This window comes from Polypterus senegalus, chromosome 1 (assembly GCF_016835505.1).
Source record: "Polypterus senegalus isolate Bchr_013 chromosome 1, ASM1683550v1, whole genome shotgun sequence".
In the NCBI taxonomy this organism is placed as follows: domain Eukaryota; kingdom Metazoa; phylum Chordata; class Cladistia; order Polypteriformes; family Polypteridae; genus Polypterus; species Polypterus senegalus.
Window position 1 is genome coordinate 294,262,146 of NC_053154.1, and position 21,865 is coordinate 294,284,010.

The 21,865-nt window shown below is 38.1% G+C and overlaps 1 protein-coding gene across 1 annotated transcript in view; it reads right to left on the bottom strand.

Moving 5' to 3' along the window:
- sorcs3 (sortilin related VPS10 domain containing receptor 3) overlaps window positions 1–21,865 on the bottom strand; it is a 1,218,933-nt gene that overhangs the window by 267,233 nt on the left and 929,835 nt on the right. The window contains exons 9-11 of the mRNA XM_039776558.1: window positions 17,660–17,839; window positions 11,441–11,587; window positions 4,829–4,931 (exon numbers count right to left, since the gene is read on the bottom strand). Of these exons, the coding sequence (XP_039632492.1) occupies window positions 4,829–4,931; window positions 11,441–11,587; window positions 17,660–17,839 (430 nt within the window). The remainder of the gene's footprint in view (window positions 1–4,828; window positions 4,932–11,440; window positions 11,588–17,659; window positions 17,840–21,865) is intronic.

A 21,865-nucleotide genomic window follows, 5' to 3' on the forward strand; every position in this document is an offset into this window, starting at 1 on the left:
ACCACCAGGATGGTGAGGAAGTGGAGCCTGGAGGCTGAAATGGCTCCGAATGACTGCTTCCAACTGACAGACTAGGAAATGATGTGTAAGTCACATGGGAATGATTTTGGGTCACTGCATCACTGTGACACACAAGGGCTATGTTTATGATACAGATGTGAGCTACACTGGAGCACCACAAGAAACAGTCCAGTCTCCTTCTCTGTACTCTTTGGACATCTCTGACTATAAATACAACACTAGGTCCTGTTACTTGCAGAAATTCTCAGATGATTCTGCACTTATGGAGTGTATTGATACAGGGGATGAGACAGAATATAGGGGTCAGGTTGAGAACTTTCTTGGTGCAAAGAGAATTGCCTGCATCTTAACATCAGCAAAACCAAGAAATCGGATATTGACATTCAGAGCAACAAACAGCCTGTATGTCTGGTCAGTATTAAGGGAATGGATGTAGTGATGATCCACTTCAACAAGTACTTGGGGGTCTGTATCATTGACAGGTTGGACTGATCTCACAAAGGAACTATAAAAGAAAGAGGAGATCAGGCTCTTCCTTCTTAGGAGACTTCATTACTTTAATGTGGGAAATGACATCCTTCACATCTTCTATGACTCTGCGATGTCCAGTGTGCTTTTCTATACTGTGGTGTGCTTGTCTGGTAACATCTCTTCAAGTGAGGCCCACTGAATCAACAAGCTAATTAAAAGGGCAGGTTCAGTTGTGGGGCACATTCTGGACCTACTGGAGGGAAAAAAAAAAAAAGAAAACTAAGCAACACTGCTGCGGTGAGCTGGTGCCCTGCCCAGGATTTGTTCCTGCCTTGTGCCCTGTGTTGGCTGGGATTTGCTCCAGCAGATCCCTGTGACCCTGTGTTAGGATATAGTAGGTTGGACAATGACTGACTAAACAACACTGAGTGCCATTATGAACAATGCTACACATCCTCTCTCTGACACATGAACACTGGGGATATTCAGCCAATCAATTATTCAGCAGAAATGTGTAAGAAAATGCTACATGGACTCCTTTATACCAACAACAATATGCCTGCATAATGCCTCACTGGGACTGGGACTGCCAAGTTAGTTCTTTTAAATTGTTTCATCCTATTTAGTTATTCTGGTGTGTGTTCAGACCACAGTGTATATAAACTGTGAACACTTTGAAAACACATCAGATTTCAATGGGAAAAAAAATGCTGCCGCATATCTATACTGATATGGACTGGGTAATGTGTTTGGAACGAAAGGATGCCACATCATTTGATGGAAATGAAAATTATCTACCTACTGAGGGCTGAATTCATAGACACCCAGAAAATCAAAGTGAAAAAATGATGCAGCAGGCTAGTCCATTTAGTCGAAATATAATTGCAGCAACTCATAGTGAGAAATCAAGTAAAATGACACCTTTACAATATGCAAGCTTTCGAGGCAACAAAAGGTGTCATTTTGCTTGACTTCTCACTACATTCATAATGGCTAACACAGTACAACACTTTAGTATTGCAACAACTCCAAATCATACTCAGTAGAATGTATGGCCCCCACGTGTTTGTAAACATGCTGTCGGGGCATGCTCCTAATGAGACGATGGAGGGTGTCCTGAGGGATCTCCTCCCAGATCTGGACCAGGGCATCACTGAGCTCCTGGACCGTCTGAGGTGCAACCTGGCGGCATCAGAAATACCGAAACATAATGTCCCACAGGTGTTCTATTGGATTGAGGTAAGGTGAGTGAGCGTGGGGGCCAGTCAATGGTATCGATTCCTTTATCCTGTATACTCTTTCCACATGAGTCCGGGTATTGACATGCACCAGAATGAACCTAGGACCCACTACACCACCATAGGGCCTGACAATGGGTCCAAGGAGTTCATCCCAATACCTAATGGCAGTCAAGGTGCCGTTGCCTAGCCTGTAGAGGTCTGTGAGTTCCTCCATGGATATGCCTCCCCAAACCACCACTGACCAACCACCAAACTGGTCATGCTGAATGATGTTACAGGCAGTATAATGTTCTTCATAGCTTCTCTAGTCCCGTTCACGTCTGTCACATGTGCTCAGGGTGAACCTGCACTCATCTGTGAAAACCATAGGGTGCCAGTGGTGGACCTGCCAATTCTAGTATTGTATGGCTAATCAAGCTCCCTTGGTCCTGGGCAATGAGCACAGGGCCCACAACAGGACGTTGAAGTCTGTTTCTAATTGTTTGGTCAGAGACATTAACACCAATGGCCTGCTGGAGGTCATTTTGTAGGCTCAGGCAGTGCTCATCCTGTTCATCCCTGCCCAAAGGAGCAGATACCGGACATGCTGATGGGTTAAGGACCTTCTAGAGCCCTGTCCAGCTCTCCTGGATTAATGTGCCATCCAGGAGAAGTTGGACTACCTGTGCAGTCTCTGTAGGGTCCAGGTATTGCCTCATGCTACCAGTAGTGACACTGAGCGTAGCCAAATGCAAAACTAGTGAAAAAAAAGGAGGAGGAAAAAACGTCAGTGGCCTACACCTGTTAAAACATTCCTTTTTTGGGTGCGTCTCGTTGTTGCCCCACTAGTGCACCTGTTTTTAATTTCATTAACATGTATTTATTTAAAAAGCTTCTGTCAAGAGCCAAATAAAAAATAAGTAGAAAATGAAGATCTATCTATCTTTGTTAAAATCAATAGGGGCACCACCTCTGTGTACTTCTTTCATTTTTAGGTGACCTCAATCTAAATGGAGTGCACAAATTGATGTTCTTCTCTCCAAATACTGGTGACAATGGCTGACAGTGGATGTTTAATTGATTGTGAAGAGATAAATTAACTTGCACTCTACAGTAGTTGCTACCTGGCAGCACATTTTTTATACATTTGGCGGGTATTTCTGATTGAGAAAGCAGTTTAGACGTCTCGAGGCATTTAGTCCATCTGTTCTTTATCTGCAGCGTTTCACGTGAGATTTGAATTGATTTCTGCTGAGGAGCAATTTTTTCTGGGTGTTGTATTAGAAGGAAGAACCAAAAGGTGTTGGGAGCTCTGCAATGATGGGAATTATTATTATTAACAGCTTAAGAATTTTATTACATCTGTGCAGTGTTTAAAATATTAAAATGCAAAAACACATTAATAAAACTTAAGAAGTTTACATATATGGTTGCCTCTATTTTTATTACATTTATGTAAACAGCTAGTCAGCTGTATTTTAACATTTGATCTTTTTAAATTATAAATAAAATAATTCTAGAAACAATACATGTTTTTCCCTTCTTTGTATACTGTATATAGTTGAATTTATTTATTCCATTAAGACTTTTATCCGTTATAAGTAATTGTGAAATATTTCTAAGCATAACATGTATGTAAGGTGCAAAAAGAGAAAAAGAAAAAAGAAACAAATGTAATAACTCAATTCAATTTAAATAAAAATAATGTAACAAACATGAGTCAGGAATGAGACGGCTAAAGTCTATCACAGCAGCACTGGATTGAGGTGCAAGTCAATTGCCAGATCCTCTTACTCAAACTTACAGAGAAACAATTTGCATAATAATAATAATAATAATAATAAGCAAAGCTGAGGAGATAGTCAGTCATATCATCGCTGGATGAACAATGCTGGCTTCTACTGAATTCATAGTCTGGCACAAGTAGGTTAACAGCTACAGTATCTGCACTAGACGATCTGTGGTGCACTAGGTGAAGACACTACTATCTTGTGGAACTTGGCAATCCAAACTGATCATTCCATTTCAGGCAATCATCCTGATAGAGTGGTCCATCACAAGAAAAAGGAGCAATGCCTGTTGATCAACACAGCAATCCCAGATGACAACCACATCTTATTCAATGAAGCTGAAAAGCAAAGCAAATATGAAGATCTGGAGATCGAGAGTAGCAGAATGTAGGGCACCAAGAGTAGAGTTGTGTTTGTGGTTGTCTGGGCTCTACCATCAAGAAAGGATTTGAAAAGAATCCGAAAGAGCTGCCAGGACACCAGAAGACTGCACTGATAGGAACTGCACCGATTTCTTGTGAAGTGCTGGGCTGAACCTTAGATCCCTAGTTACAACACAGACACCTCGGCGGCAGGCAATAAATTGCCATGATAATTAAATATAACAACAATAATACTGATGGCAGCTTAATGGCACAGAGGATTGTGTGGCTGCCTTATTTATTCAGGAGTCATGCATGTGGATTTTGCACATTCTCCCTGTGGCTGTGTAGGTTTTTCTCCTGATACAATAGTTTCTTTGCACATCCCCAGAGACATGCAGGTCTTGTTATTTGTTGAATCGGCCCTGTATAAGTGTGAGTGTGTTGGTGTGATCTTTAGTGGGCCCAACAATGAACTGGCACCATCTCCAGTGATTTTCCTACCTTTTGCCTAGTGATTAGATGTTACATTATTATTTTATTATAATAATATGGAGCTATTAATTAAACTTGATGTCTGCACTTTGTAAAGGTTCTGATTTGATAATGCATATATTTATTTAAAGAAAAATTTTGAAGAGTATAGGCCATTCAATCCTTCCTATCTCCTAGACATATTCACCTAAAAATAAAAAAACATTAAATCAAGATTTGAAGCACCCTAAAGTTTACTGTACACTACACCGCTTGGTAAATTATTCAATTTCTCTATGGTTCTCTGTTTGAAGTAAAACTTTTTTATGTGAAATTTACATTTTGTCTAACTCCATCTATTTGCCTGTTTTATAAAAATATTTCCAAAATTAAGAAAAAAAAAACATAATCAATATTTCATGGTAAACTTTTGCAGTATTTCAAAACATAAACTTCTTGGCATAAAATAAATATTGATTATTTACTATACCAGTAGCTACTATAATCCCAGGAGCAGATTCTTTACTAGATATGCTTCCAGACGTGTATGGATTTTCTGAAGCCTGCAAGTGCAGATGTAGGGAGCAAAATGGCTGTGGATAAAAGGAACAGAATTAATATTACACTCTAATAATGGAGTTAAAATATTATACAACAAAATAATGTACTTTTCTGAGAGATTTGCCTTAAAAATTATAAGCAAAAACAGAACGATAAAGAGAAGAACAAAATGTATCATTTAGATGTAACTTTTTTCATTAACAAGCAATCCATACAATACACTCAAGATGCAATGGAAGCTAAAATGTATTTAAATGTATCTGCTCTTTGTACATTATATATTTTTTATTACACATTATTGAAATTCCTTAATATATTAGTGCATTTCAATACAAGTGCTCAACGACAATACAAAAAAGTTTCATCAATGTGCAGCATATTACTTTATATGTGTCTTTTGAGTACTCATTATGTATATTGGCAGTTTTTAAAGTTTTTATTTGTACCTACCTGTGAACTTGTCAAAGCAGCCTGTGGCAGCACTCAACAGTAGAGTGCTATACAAAAGTAAACTGATTTGAAATGAAATGTCACTGCAAAATGTTTAATATAAATAGAAGAAAAGTATTGATTTACTGAGATACTTAAGCCCTGACAAACACTGAGTAGCAAGTCAGTCTAGACATCAAAAATTATGCAGTACATAGCAATTTATGAGCATATTTCAGCAATTACTTTTTTTTACCATATATGCACCACTGTACATTGTAATGAAAGAACAAGCTGGTGTTTCCAGACCCACGAGGAATAAAAAAAAATGGAACCTGTGGGTACATGCAATGGCAATAAGCCAAAAACATGTGATGTCTGCCCCTAGCAAAAACACAGTAAAGCCAGCACCATGTGTGTGCAGTACAGGAAAGCAAACACTTTTATTGTGCTCATCACGTGGGGAGTAATGTAAAGGCACAAATCAAAGGTATAGAAATTCTAAAAATGTCCAAAATATGTCTTTGTATTACATTGATTGAGCAGTGTTATCACCAGGCCAATGTTTGTGAGAAATCTGAATGTGTATTAAACAGTTATTAATTATAGTGTGTCTAGTGAACCCCAACAAAAACCCACAGAGACACAGGCAGAATGCCCGAGTGCAGGATTCAAACCCAGAATGCTGGATCTGTAAGGCAACACTACTTTTCCACTCTACATATAAATCTTTTGATATCGATATTGTAATCTGAGTATTTCAGAGAAAAGATCAAAACATACTGTATACAGTATTTTATATGAGTAATCTATTCAGCTGCTGCTAAATATCCTCTTTACAACTATAAACTAAAGTTCAGGAATTATCCTTCACAAATGTAATTGCCTCAGAGATAATTTTAATATTTATATTTTGCAAGAAACCATATTTTATTCATCTTAAGAGTACTGAACAAGGCTAATTGCTGCTGTAAACTTTTTCCCTTTAATAAGAGCATTTGCTACTTGTTTTTCATTTTGCATTGAGCTCCACTGTGACAAACCTCCTCTATAAAATGCCTTTGAATTTTATGTATAAAATATTACAAGACTACATATATTTTCAATTGCATAACTAATTTTGTACTTTCACATTTTGCATTGTATGCATCGTTGGTCGAATCACTTTTTTAATAAATCTACATACTGTATAAGCAGTTTTTCATATTTCTCATCTCTCCTCTAGCATGCATTTTAATAAGATTATTTTTGCTTTAATAAATTTATCTATTAAATTTTCTGTTTTTGAGTTTTCATTTAGGGAAAATAAACTAACTGAAGTGGTATTTTCAGACTTTTCTTCATAGATTAGCCAAAAAGAAACTACTACACATGGAAACCCTTTTCCATCACATTGAAAGTTCAACATCCTGGATAGACACTTTTGTTTTGCTCAAGAGAGATCCTGGATGAAAAATGCAAGATTCCTTTTTTTTTTTAACTGATTACTTCACTTGGGAGATAAGGACTTGTGGAAGAACAAAATCGGGTTGCTTCTTTTTCCAGAAATTTCTCTTGTAATTACAGTGTCAAGCGATTTCAGTAATGATTCTAACCTCCGCTCCACCTTTCTTCACTCCAATTGTGCGCTCAACTACATTGATTCTTTGATGGGAACCCTTTTAGATTATTTCTATAATTGTCATCCATTATAAGTAATATCACTGGAAAAGCTTTTAAAGGGGCACAAAAACAAGTGGATGAAATAGAAATAAGAAAAAAAAAGCAAAACCTAAATTTAATGGAGCCACTCAAGTCTATGCAACATGGATAATTAGCCAGCACTGTACTTACAATAAGAGCTTGAAATGCCCTCATTTGCTTCTCATAACATGTTGGGTCTGCTTGCCTACAATGAATGTTTTTTTTTTGACGACTGAAACAAGCCATTGGTGCAAGAAAAAGCTTTAAAGTGATTTAAATGTCATACTGTGTGATCCACTCAAGGGTGCAACGTGTTTGAGTGCTTTTATTAATGGGAATTAGAAGACAATGTAACCAGCTGGACGCACCACCGAATGGCTGCATGAGTCACAGAAACGTTTACAAACAAGTGAGCAATGAACTTGTTACTTTAATATGCAATTCACTTTATTCATAGTGCTCTGCACTCAGGATAGATTTCAAAGGCTAACACAGATTTATGTCTGTATGGTATTACAGTAACAGAAAATTAAAAACCATATATCATTTGCATACATAAGAACCCCATATATTTCTCTCTCTGGATGAATGCAAGTATGAAAGCATCAAAAATGGTATCTCCCTGGGAGCATAAAATAATAATTCTTGGGTAAGCAATTCCAATAATATATGGTGTCCATTTATCTGCTAAATCCAAGTACAAGGTCTGGGGGGGAGTTATCCTAGCAGCATGAAGCACAAGGAACTAATGTTAGACAGGGTGCCAGTCTATTGAAATGTACGCTCATGAAGACACCTACATAAACTCACGCAAGACAAGTATGGAATTGCTAATTAAACTAAGGAACATGTCTTTGAGATATATAAAGGCAAACAAAGTAAAATGTCATTTAGCTATTGACACAACGTGCCGGCTGTAAGCAGGAACCAGGCTGAGATCTGCACTCAGGAGATGTAAGGAAGTAGCTCTAAGCACAGTGTAACACAGTAATGCTACTCGAAAATATGAGATAGAATTTTGATATTTTAAGATGTTCTTGCCCATATTATGCTGATCCGTACATATGCTGCACAACTTTTGTGTTTCCAAGACACATTTTTTTGCCCCATACTGCCAAGCTTTCTTACATCTCTTTACAACTTATCTTCATTACCGCTACTTCTTCTTCATCTTCTTCTTTTGGCTGCTCCCGTTCCAAATCTTCCTGTCCTCTACATCTTACTCTGTCACACCTATCACCTTCATGTCCTCTCCCACCACATCCATAAACCTCCTCTTAGGCCTTAACCTTTTCCCAATTGCCTGGTAGCTCTATGAGTATGGCCTCCTCAAGACCGATTTTCTGTTGTTGCCATCCTCTTTCCATTTCTTAATGATTGATTTCATTCATCTCCAAGGGACATTCAGTGACTTGGATAATTTCTTGTATCCATCCCCTGCCTTGTTCTTTTTAATTACCTCTTTACAGAGTTGCTAGAAGTGTCATTTAGTTGATCGTTGTGCAGGTTAAGTCATGATACTGACTCAACACAAGTTGGACTTTCCACATAGAATAGCATTTATACAACAATCAATTGAAACCCCAGACAGGCGCTCTCCACTGAAATAATTCTGAGACCTCTAAAACCAATGGGTTTTACCAGTTATGATTTAGGTGTGCCATGTTAAAGGGAGGGATATTTATGTAATCAATTATTTCATGTTTTATATTTGTAATTAATTTAGATGACTTTGTAGAGATCTGTTTTTACTTTGGCATTAAAGAGTTTCTACTGTGATATAGAGGGTCCACGGCTCGAAACGAATGGCCAGTTTTAAATAAATAATCACAGCACTCGTGGCTTAAAGAGGGAGGTAGTAGTGTTCCTGGTCACTGGGGAGCCCAGGTCCCTGGGGGGGGGGCTGTACGAAGCCAGGGGTCGGAAAACCACAAGACCTGTGGAGAAAACAGCTGTACAGTACATACAGGTAGGGTGACTCCCCTGGTGCAGATGTAAGATACAGGGGAGCTGCCAGCTAAAAGAAGGCACTGGGCTTTTAAAGGGGAACTGCTTCCAGCCATTGTTGCTGTTAACCTCGCTGTAATGGATTTTTTATTTGGTATTATTTTAACATTCACTTTTATTCAGCCTGTTAATATGGATTATTTATTTTTGGACAGCCCTGCGGTGGGCTGGCGCCCTGCCCGGGGTTTGTTTCCTGCTTTGTGCCCTGTGTTGACTGGGATTGGCTCCAGCAGGCCCCCGTGACCCTGTAGTTAGGATATAGCGGGTTGGATAATGGATGGATGGATATTTATGGACATTTTTGAAGCACTGCACTGTTTTGAACACTTTTTGGTTTGAACTTTTTTTTGTTTTTTTAATAAAAGCACTTTTGCATTTTGCACCTTGCCCTTGCTTCATTTGGTGTCCTAATTTTCATTGTCCAGTTCATCTGGTTACATTACTGACGGTGTTTGGTTCAAGAGCTCCCAAAAAGGAAGCAGGAGCCATGAAGCTGGACCTGCATCGTCACATATACAAAATGTCAAATTAAATTCGTCTATGATTCAATGCTGTGAGGACAGAGGAAGTCTCATGGTTAATATGGTGTCATGCATGAGCCCTCAGAGGGTCACAGAACCGAGAGGGTGCACTGCCACTAACTGTCTTGTCCTATTCTTCCTCCACAGTGTAGACAAACAACCCAATGTGATCAACTGACTCGGCCCGATCCAGTTCCTGGGTCATAAGAGTATGCTCACCTAGATGGAGGTGTCACTTTTTAACCATGCGACCACAGCAAACAAACTCCTCACAAAACCTGATGGGAGATGAAGCAGTCTTTATTATTCTAGCCATTTTATTCCTTTTTGTTTAATTTTCACACCATCAGGTGTTTTTGTTTAAACCGTTATATAGATGGGGATGGCTGGGTTGGTGCCCCAAAATGTGTCAGTGTTTCAGCTTGTCATTCCTTCAGACATCCACAATGATAATTAAATTAGCCTGGAAGAATACAATTGGGGTGAATAAAGATGGCAGTTCACAAGAAAGTACAGTAGCAATGGAGTGTGTGGAAGGCATTTAAAGTATAAAGTAAAATCTCTGTGAGTATTTTGCAAGACAAGCTCAAATTTTAAATAAATTTTAACTTGATAAACTAGTAAGATCTTGTAGTACGAGTAGTACGTAAATGCTTTGTCTGCCGAGCATCACGTGGGAATTGTGGGTAATCGTCTCCCATGCTCGTTATCAGTCAGTGTGCCTCACTCATACAGTCAATATCCATATGAGCGTATACTGTTTACTATAGCATTGTGACCACGTGTGCGTGATGTAACGTGCTTGTTCCTGTCATGCACCCCAAAACACGAGGCTGAGTCTCGGTACTTTAGTAAAAACAACTTTATTCAGCGTAAAACATGAATAGCACGGTTATTTATTGTAACGGAATCTACCACTCTCCTATAAATAGGCAGGGTCATGACCAGGTTAGTGGCTAAGTAATACTGTGCTCTTGCATTTATAATGATCCTTGCATCACCCATTGACGGCAGGCGCTTATAGCTTGACCGCGATCTTTTCTGATTCACTTTTATGGCGAACTGCTACAGCGCTGGTAGCATGTGGTTGCTTCGGGATGCTCTTCCACGTGTTGTCCCATTGGGGGGGGCAATCCCAAAAGAGTTTAGAAACCTTACAGTGCGTAAAGCATTTTTTTTTTTATTTTGTGTCCAAGTGTAGTGACTCTTCAGGCAAAAGCAAATGTCATTGGATAGGTTTCCTTATTAAAGTCGCAAAAAAAGAAAAAGATTCCAGTGAGTCAACATATAGCAGGGATTCCATTAGAATGAAAGTCCTCCTACACAATAATTCTCCTTCCTCCTCTCCTCTCTCTCGCCTCCCTCACACCAGCCACGATTCTTTTCAAAGGTAAAGTGCAGGTTAATCTGTTTTACGTATTTTTATTTTATATTTTATATTAATCATTATTATATAAACATTTGTGGGTTGTGAAACAAATTATCGGAGTTTCCATTATTTCTTATGGGGATATTCGCTTTGATATACGAGTGCTTTGGATTACAAGCATGTTTCCGGAACGAATTATGCTCGCAAACCAAGGTTTCACTGTATTACATAAGACTGGAAACGAAGCAAACTTTTTGCATTAGTCTGAATAACATACCAAGTTAGGCTGTTTGCAGTTTGTCTTAGGAACTCCTCCCTGTAGGATTTTAATTGCTATTCACAGTAATTATAAAGCCACCTCGTTTTATCAGCTAGTTTCAGTAAGCTTTTCCTTGAATACTATGTCTGACGCATACACCAGGCAACCAACAAAGAAAAAAAAAAATACCCTGTCACTATACATACTGTATTATATGCAGATACATTCATTAAAAAAAAATCTATAAAATAAAAGCAAGCGAAAGCCACTTACCAGGATGCAATAAATGTCATTACCCATCAGGTCTGTGGCAGGGGCTTGTAGCAAACGCCAGTCTCGTCCTTTGTTGTATGTGATGTAAGTCTTCACTTGATTGTCAAGCTTTCTGTTTGCAATTAAAATTCCTTTGATCCCTGCTACCTAGGAAAAGTGAAAAATCCTAAACATGCATATAAAACTGTGGTAAAAGATACGCTCCCTTATTGTTACACAAGTTAATGTCAAATAGGAGAACAAGTTATGATGAGTGTTCTGCATTCTGAGCCAGCTGCTTTTATACATGGAAATTCCAAACTACTTTTAAATCAGAAATGAAAGTAAAAGAGTGAAGTATACACTTATAAAATCGGGGATTCATAAACACTCATTTATTTTATCTGAAGAAATGGCATGTAGCAAAGGAGAAGTAAGTTACAATGACAGAAATTCTCATCTAGATAAAAGATCAAAAATACCATAAGCAAGAAATGTGGTAATATGAATAATACACAACTAGTTCTGCTTCCATAAAAATATAATACCCATACGCATGCAACATATAAAATATATCTATATATTGTACATACCATATGAACTTTTCTATTTTAAAAAAGATTGACATCAGAAATGTAGAAATGAAAAAATGTAATAAAAATCCATTTTTATTATTTCATTATTTTTTTTAAATCAAAATGGAAAATACTTCCCTTGCTATTTGACAGAGTTAATTTATCACCATTTGTTGTTTCTAATAATCATTTCAACTTTTCCCTTGGCATTTCAATAGAAAATGTACAAATGTTCTTTTTCTTCAACATTTAAACTGGAGCTATTATGGATTGTTTGTGTGGTTTGCATCTCCATTATTGTCATGGGAGCGGATATAATGAGATAGTATCAGATTGATTTTTAAAGGTCACATCAAATTAGCTTCTCCAACAAAGGCTCTAGAAGGAAGAGAACACTTGAAAATGGACCGGACAATTAACAGGTTCAGTGCTGAAGAAAATGCTTAAGATTCTATTATACTACACATTAATAAAACAATTTGAAATAAATGTATTAAGAAATGGTTACATATGACATCTTAGAATATAAAGTCTCTTGGGGAAATGCATATTTTTAAAAAAAAGAAACAGGACTAATGTCCTGGAAAGCAATATACATACGTAAATCCAGACATACTGTACATACACTGATGGAACAAATTCTTAAGACCACTGGGTAGGGCCATCGTTAGTGCTCAAAACAGCTTCAGTTCTCCATGGCATAGATTCCACAAGATATTGGAGACATTCCTTTGAGATTATGGTACATGGTTACATGTCACAGTTTCAGGAGATTTGTCAGCTGCATATTCATGCTGCAAATTTCTTGTTCCACAACATCTCAAAGATGATCTGTGGGATTCAAATTTGGTGACTTGGGAAGGCCACTGAACTCATTGTCACAATCATGAAACCAGTCTGAGACAAAGTTTGCTTTATCATGCTGGAAGTAGCCATTAGAAGAAGGAAAAGCAGTGGCCATGAAAAGATGCACATGGTCAGCAAAAGGAGTCATATAGGCAGTGGCATTCGAGCGACAATTGATTGGTATTAACAGGCCCAAAGTGTGCCAAGAAAATATTCCTCACACCATTACACCACCACTACCAGTTTCAACTATTGACATAAGGCAGACTGGGATTGTAGATTCATGCAGTTGGTAGCAAATTCTGACACTAACTTTTGTGTTCCTCAGCAGAAATTGAGATTCATCAAGCTAAGTTTTACAATCTTCAACTGTCCAGTTGTGGTGAATCTGTGCCCACTGCAGCTTCAGCTTTTGGTTCTTCTTTGACAGGAATTGCACTCAACAGGTTTTTCTGTAGTTGTAGCCCATCCGTCTCAAAGTTAGAGATGTTGTTTATTCTGAGATGCTCTTCTGTTCACCACAGTTGTACAAAGTGGTGATCTGAGTAACTGTAACCTTTCTGTCAGCACAAACCGGTTTGGCCATTCTCCTCTGATGTCTCTCATCAATAAGGTATTTCCATTCCCATAACTGCTTCTCACTGGACTTTTTTTGTTGTTCATACCATTCTGGGAAATTCTAGTGATTGTTGTGTGAGAAAATCCCAGGAGATCAGCAGTTACAGAAATACTCACAGCAGCCTATCTGGCACCAACAATCACACCACAGTCAAGATAATAGAGATTATATTTTTTCCTCATTCTGGGGTCTAATGTTCCTGACGGTATTGGCATGACTTTTTGCATTGCACTGCTACCACGTGATTGGCTGAGTAGATAATTGCATGATCAGGAAGTGTACAGGTGTTCCTAACAATTTGCACAAAAAGTGTAAATTCCACTGCCTATAAAAAGTATTCACCTCCTTAGAAGTTTCCCATTTTAATTGTGAAAGCTGAATTTACATATTTGTACATTGCATATTTCTAATTATTTTAGAACACTTTTTAGAGATCTGTTTCCAATTTGACATTTGCCTTTTTCTGCTGATCAGTGTCAAAAAAGCTGAATTAAACTTAATGCAATTCAATGTTGCCTAACTATAAAATTTGAAGATGTTCAAGGGAGTGAATACTTTTTATACGCATTGGTAAGAGTGTGACTGCCAAGGTTGCTTTAGGGGTGAGAAATTAAAGGGGACAGAAAAGAAGGAAAAAGAAAACGGAGAAAGGAAAGCAATACATGGTTAAGCTCCCATCACTATTCTGTGAATATAAGAATTATAAAAACCAGCATAGCAGTTAAAACAACCGAAAAGGGAAAGTTTGAAAGAATAGAGCCCTTTTAGCATCTTTCCGTGCATAAATTAATACCAAGACACTGGCCTCTCAAAGAGTGCATTTAATTGGCAATAAGATATCATACTGAGAAGAACACAAAAAGTATTAGTCAAAATACAAACTCTTCTGGTCAACTGGGTCTTATGACACTTGCTTAGCCCATATCTGATTAGTAGGATGGCTCTTCCACTTACCCACCTGTCAAGTCATATACTGTACCAAAGCACTCCCTTCTTGCATTTACTCTTTATTTCCCTCTCATAACACTCTGGCCTTCAAACTTCTTACCAGTTATCTTTCATTTCAATGTTCTATCTCGATTCTAGAGCTCTACCCTTAGGCAGTGTCACTTTTCAAACAGATCACTTTTTTGGTTACCAGCTCCACAGAGAAGCCCAAAGTGTTCCTGCATTCCTGTGCCATAAAGACAGCTTTATGCTATATGATTGTTAGGGGTGTTCTTGGGCATCCCTTAAGAAAAGAGCCAAAGAAGGTGTGAAATTAACAAACCAAAAATGTAAAAAGGGATATTACATGACACTTGTGTAACAATTCTTACCTATCCCATTCACTTTATGAATAGATTTGAAATGTCATGTCAGGGATGAACATAAAGAGAAACTAAGTACCAACATAACCAAAAGAATACAACACACCTTAATGTCTGCTGGGCTTCACTAACACCAGGGCTACATAGTGGGGTCACTAGTCCACTTGCCACTAAAATACCAGTGCTCAAAGTCTATAATTCTCCCTCTGGTACCTCTTCATCTTAACAACAAAGCTCTTGCCAACAGCTATCTTCCCAATTCCAAAACCAACTATTGGCTAACCAGAAAGGGACTTCAAGCTCTGAGCAAGAACCATTATCTGGAATATTCCCAGTAACAATTTCTTGAGTCAGGAATGACCATTCATTGTCTTAGAACTGTACCAAGTGGCCCCAGATGCTTCTATAATCATGAGCGCTAACTCACAGTTAAAGAGTCAGGCAGAACACAGATCAGTTGCCCATTGGAACAGTTAATAGGAGTTCAGGAATAAACTAACAGGCCCCTCTGCTTTCAGCTGTCCATCTGAGGGATCTTCCTCAACTGAAGTATGCATTCAGTCAGAGATTACCCTAATGTCCTTTCTTAACATGTCTATCATTGGCAGAGGTTCAGTCACATCTGTTAACCACATTGACTGCCGTCTGGCGTTCTCGAAGAACCCTTTCACAAAGAGCACCCTGTCTAATTGCAGGGTCTTGCATTCCCTGGAGATGGAAACCTTTTTGCACAGCCATGACCAGAATAGTAGCCATGGCCATTATATACTCTAGGAGAGCAACTTAAGATTTCTTCTTGTCCTAAACAGAGTAATCTGTGAAGAATGGAAAATGTAACTACTCATGGAAACCACAGAATTAAAACAGATACAGTGATATTCATGTGCAATAATGATGAGTGAAACAAGGTATCCCAATAAGGTGATTGATGGAAAAAGACAGAACTTAAGGTTAGGGATAGGGTTAGGCTTAGGGAAAGCCTAGAATGGTATGGGGAACAAATGAAGATCCAGGCAAAAGATACAATGAAAATATAATCAATGAATCCAAACCCCAACAAAATAAGGTATGATAGTAGAAGATGAAGTAAGTAAGTAAGAATGTAAATAAGCTAAACAGAGTAAAATGAACTACTGTCTGGGACCTATCCAAATCCTCTTCCACAGCTGCCACTAATCTTCCTGGCAGATCTGACAGCCTCCTGCTAGCCTTTAGTGGTATTCTGATGAAGGCACAAATTTACTAAACTACAATGATGGTAGTGTTAGCAAGTAACTACCTTCTCTTTGGAGAACTGGCAAATCTGGCAGGAAGCCAACAGGAAGAATCCAGACGCGCTATAAGGATGTCTGCAAGTGTGACCTTCAAGGCTCTCAACATCAATACCGGCACTTGGCAGTCATTCGCCTCAAACAGGATTGCCTGGACATAGGAGGTGATGAAGGGTCTCTTGAAGAACGAGACCAAAATGATTCAGGAAACCAACAATAAGAGAGCCCACAGGAAGATGTTAGAGCTTCCTAATCATTCTGCTGTACACTGCCGCTCTTGTATTGGACTCCACAGCCATAACAGACTCTGCTACAACCAGTCCATCAGATGTGGAAATGCATGATCCCATGGAATCAAAAGCTTACTGCTACTATTAACTTTATGGGTGTGATCAACTTCAATATTTTAGTCAGACAATTTAACATTAGAATTACCAGAGCCTACGAAAACACTTGTAGACCTGTTCCACCTTAAAACGCTTTGCACCTCTATGTCAGCGTCTTTTGTCCTTTAAATGTGTTCATAAGCAGTAAACAGCAAGCAGCCTGCTATCACATCCCTCCCACCTCGCACAGTTTTTTAAGCTCAAGTCTGTGTACCTGCATGTCAGTTGCTTAGAAGTATATAGAGTGAGAAGTCAAGCAAAATGACACCTTTTATAAATACTATATTGTTATTTGGAACACTTGCATTTCATGTGTGTTCTGTGTCTACAACGATCTATGTAAACACATTGTTAAAACGTAAATGTTTTTCATGTTTTAGTAATAATTGACAAAATGTAGACATTATTGTATAATTTTTGAAGCATGAATTCCAAATGTCAAAGAAACACTTTCACAAAAGGTACAAGTATAACAGAACAAATGCGCTTCCTTTCAAAAATATAATTGCAGAAAAAGCAGCCACGTTAGGATGTGACATTGACAGCTTTGGTTGCGCAACGGTATGAACTGTTGACTTGTTATCAAAGCTTCACGGGTTCGATCCTGGATGAGTCTGTTTTGAGAAATGAGCTGCTCGTATTCTTACCATTTTAGAATAAAAACATACATTTGATTCCAGTGATGAAAATGTGAAAATGTTTCTTTGATATTTGGAATTCAGGTTTTAGACATTATACACTTCATGTCTACATTTTGTAAATTATTATTAAAGCATGAAATACGTTTCTGTTTTAATGAAGTGTTTACATAGATCGTTGTAGAGACACAACACACATGTTCCAAATAATGAAATAGTATTTTTAAATGGTGTCATTTTGCTTGACTTCTTATTCTATACAACTCTAAGCAACTGACAAGCAGGTAAACAGACTTGAGCTGAGAAAACTCTGTGGGGTGGGGGGATGTGATAGCAGGCTGCTTGCTGTTTGCTGCTTATCAACACATTTAAAGGACAAAAGACGCTAACGGAGAGGTGCAAAGTGTTTTAAGGTAGGACGGATCTAAAAGTTTTTTCGTAGGCTCTGGTAATTCTAAAGCTAAGACAATATCAGAATAAAGTAAATATAGTCTTGCAAGCCCCTTGTATTCCTAACATAAGGATAAATGACAAATGAACCACAGCTGTGCAATGTAAAATGTCTAATCAAATGTACATGGCAAAGAACACATACCTCATAGAGGTCAATCATGATATTCCCTTCTACTCCTCTGCTGGTCTTCACATTTTCCAGAGCTAAAGTGAAGTAAATGCCACGGGGGTCTGACGTGTAAAGGTTATACGTATCATTCTGATTCCATTCTTGGACAGCTGCAAAGACTTGATTCTCATCTGTACTAATAATGTGCATGTCCTGTCAAGGCAAAGAGATTGAGTAAATAAGTGATATGCCCGTGAAGATGCCAAAATCAATGAGCTGTATGCTTGAGAGGAGCTTGGATAAAAAAAAGATACAATGTCTTTCATTACCCTATAGTTATATAAACTATGATCAACTGTAAAATTCATCTCTAGAATGAAAATCATTTTGAAGTTATACATTATTTCCAACATCAGGCCTCCCTAGATTCTTGTTGAAATGAACTTTTTGGATTGATTGCCTGAGGCAGGTGTACTGGACTAGACACATGCATGGAGAGAGCAGTCTTTTATCCATTTTAAATATATTGATTTTCATAACCACTGTAGATAAATCTTTAGGTATAATGAAACAAAAACAATCAAATATAAAAGCTTGATCCAATTCTGATTTATGAATACCAATCCACCATTGCTGGACAGAACACGTGTCACGTCTAATAAATGTAAGTGAATAATTTTGTTAAATGAATTGTAGTATTTTTATTTGCTTAATCAATATTTAGATTTTATGAAGATTTTAATTAGCAAGGTCACCTTCTGGTAATTTACAGTTTATAATCAGTCAATATTTATGTTAAATGTACACTGCACGCACAATTATTAGGCAAATCAGAGTTCTGACCTTATCATTATTTCTACACACATTTTCCAGCTCTAAACCACATAAACCTGAATGCTTACTGGACAGAATCATTTTAAGATGCTATATCATTGTTTAATGATTAAATGATGATTTAAGGATTAACACCTTATCTTAAGGTGTGCATAATGAGAAGGCAGCATGGTTACCTCAGGTAAAATGGGACAATAGTGATTTAACTGACACTGAAAATTCTAAATTTGTAAAATGCCATGAGGCGGGTGCAACTCTCTAGAATTTGCTAATCATATATTTTGTTGCCAATAGTCATCGGGGTCGCAAAAAACACATATATATGAAAAGGCTGAAATTACCGTAAGACTTGAGAAGAATTAAACATGAAACTACCAAGTACCCATTAGAAGCAAGTCACATCAGATTCCAGAAGAGCAACCTACCTGGAGTGTCCAAAAGTACAAGGTTTTAAGTTCTCAGACACATGGCTAAGATAAAGAAAAGTGATATATAACCACCACAGAAATAAACTAAAGCATCAACGTTGGGCCAAGAAGTACCTGAGGACTGATTTTTCCATGGTTTTATAGACAAATGAAACAAGAATAACGTTTGATAGACCAGAAGCACGGGCCCATGGCTGGATCACTAAAGGACACAGGGCACCAGTTCAAGTCAAGTGTAAAGTGGGAGAGGGGTACTGGTGTGGGTTGCTATCATTCAGATGAGCTAGTTGGACCTCTTGGAATGAAGATGGACTGAAAATCCACTGTCAACCTTACTATCAGTTTCTAGGAGATAGTTTCTTCAAGTACTGGTAAAGGAAAAAAATCAGCAACATCTTTATGCAGGACAATGCTCCATCCTTTGCACCCAAGTACTATGGTATTTGACGAGCCAGGAAGGACCTCACAGATGACTGAATAATGATCTGACTCCCTACCTCACCTGATTTAAATCCAACTGAGAACTTGTGGGCCCATCTCAAACATGATATTTACAGTGAGCTAAGACAATACATTTCTTTCGACAGCATTTGGAAGTTGTGGTTGCTGATTTACCAAAAGTTCCTTATTAACAGATTAGGAAACTGACCTGCTCAATGGATGGGAGGCTCATGGCAATCACAGAAAAGAAAGGTGGCTACAATATCTTTGAAAGAACAAAAATGTTATTTGTTAGTTGTTACATGTCATTTTTTGTTACTTATTTGTTACACTTACTGTAAAACTTGAGAGTCAACAAGTGCGTAGGTAAAAAAAAAAAAAAAGATTTGTAATTTAGTTGCCTAATGGTTTCACATACTATTTGTTGCCTGATAATTGCTCATGCGGAGTGGTGGCTCTATGGCTAAGGATCTGCACTGGAATTTAGAAGGCTGCTGGTTCAAATCTTATAACTGACAGAAGGGATCCTACTCTTAACTTTGTCCTTAACTCTTCATTTGCTCAGTACAATGGCTGACCCTGCACTCTGACCCCCAAATGTAAAGACAATTTCCCCTTGGGGATTAACAAAGTATATAAAATTTTACCCTCAGAAAGAAAAATTCACTTTTCCTTTGTTAAGCATTCAGGTTTGATATAAAATAAAATTTTGGATCGACTGAGAGTATTGCATTTGTTCAACAATTAAACTAATCCTGAGGAGTGCCATTTGCCCAGTAAATGTGCACATAGTGTAACTTACAAATACAGTTGTGGCCAAACGTTTTGAGAGTGACACAAGTTTTCACAAAGTTTGCTGCTTCAGTGTTTTTAGATCTTTTCGTCAGATGTTTCTCTGGTATATTGGAGTATAATTACAAGCATTTTATAAGTTTTAAAGGATTTCATTTACAAATACATTAAATTTATGCAAAGAGTCCATATTTGCAGTGTTGGCCCTTCATTTTCAAGACCTCTGCAATTTACCCTGGCATGCCGTCAATTGAATTCTGAGCCAAATCCTGATTGATGGCAACCCATTTTTGCATAATCGATGCTTAGAGTTTGTCAGAATTTGTGGGATTTTGTTTGTCCACCCACCTCTTGAGGATTGACCACAAGTTCTCAATGGGATTAAGGTCTGGGGAGCTTAATGGCCATGGACACAAAATTTCAATGTTTTGTTCCCCAAGCCACTTATAATAGTTCTCACTTTTGCCTTATGCCATGGTGCTCCATCATGCTGGAAAAGGCATTGTTGGTCACCAAAATGTTCTTGGATGGGTGAGAGAAGTTGCTCTCGGAGGATATTTTGGTCTCATTCTTTATTTGTTGCTGTGTTCTTATGCAAAAGTGTGAGTGAGCCCACTTCCTTGGCTGAGAAGCAACCCCACACATGAATGGTCTCAGGATGCTTTACAATTGGCATGACATAGGACTGATGGTAGAGCTCACCTTTTCTTCTCCAGGCAATCTTTTTTCCCAGATACCCCAAACAATCAGAAAAGGGATTAATCAGAGAAGATGACTTTACCCCAGCACTCCTCAGCAGTCCAATCCCTGTACCTTTTGCAGAATATCAGTCTGTCTCTAAAATTTTTCTTGGCTTCTGTGCTGCCCTTCTTGACATCAGGCCATCCTCCAAAAGTATTTGCCTCACTGAGTGTACAGATGCAATAACATAAGCCTACTACCATTCCTGAGAAAGCTCTGCACTGGTGGTGCCCTGATCCCACAGCTGAATCAACATGAGGACACAGTCCTGTCACTTACTGGATTTTCTTGGGCACCCCGAAGCCTTCTTCACAACAACTGAACCTCTCTTCTTGAAGGTCTGGATGATCTGATAAATGGTTAATTTAGGTACAATCTTACTAGCAGAAATATCCTTACTGTGAAGCCCTTTATGTGTAAAGCAATGATGACTGCATGCGTTTCCTTGCAGGTAACTATGGTTAACAAAGGAAGAACAATGATCCAGTCCGCTATTCTAAATCAGTCAGCATGACAGAGTGATCTCCAGCCATGTCCTCGTCAACACTCTCACCTGTATTAAGGAGAGGATCACTGCAATGATGTCAGCAGGTCCTTTTGTGGGAGAGCTGACATGCAGTGGAAATTGGATTTTGGTGATTAAGTTAATTTTCATGGCAAAGAGGGAATTCCTTCAGATGCAATTCATCTGATCACTCTTGATAACATTATGGAGTATATACAAATTGCCATCATAAATTGTGAGGCAGCAAACTTTGCGAAAATTAATATTTGTGTCATTCTCAAAACTTTTTGCCACAACTGTAGTAAGTGCATTAACTGCGTATTTTTTTTAGCTTACTAGCGTATGACTCCTCTTAGTAAGTTTACACCTTTATAATCATGCTGCCGGCCACAGTGCTCTAGTTCCTTCACATAAGTACATTTACATAGACTTTAAAATTTAGCATAAAAAAGAAAAAGTGTTTCCAACAGAGTCAATGCCATTAGTACATAGTATTAG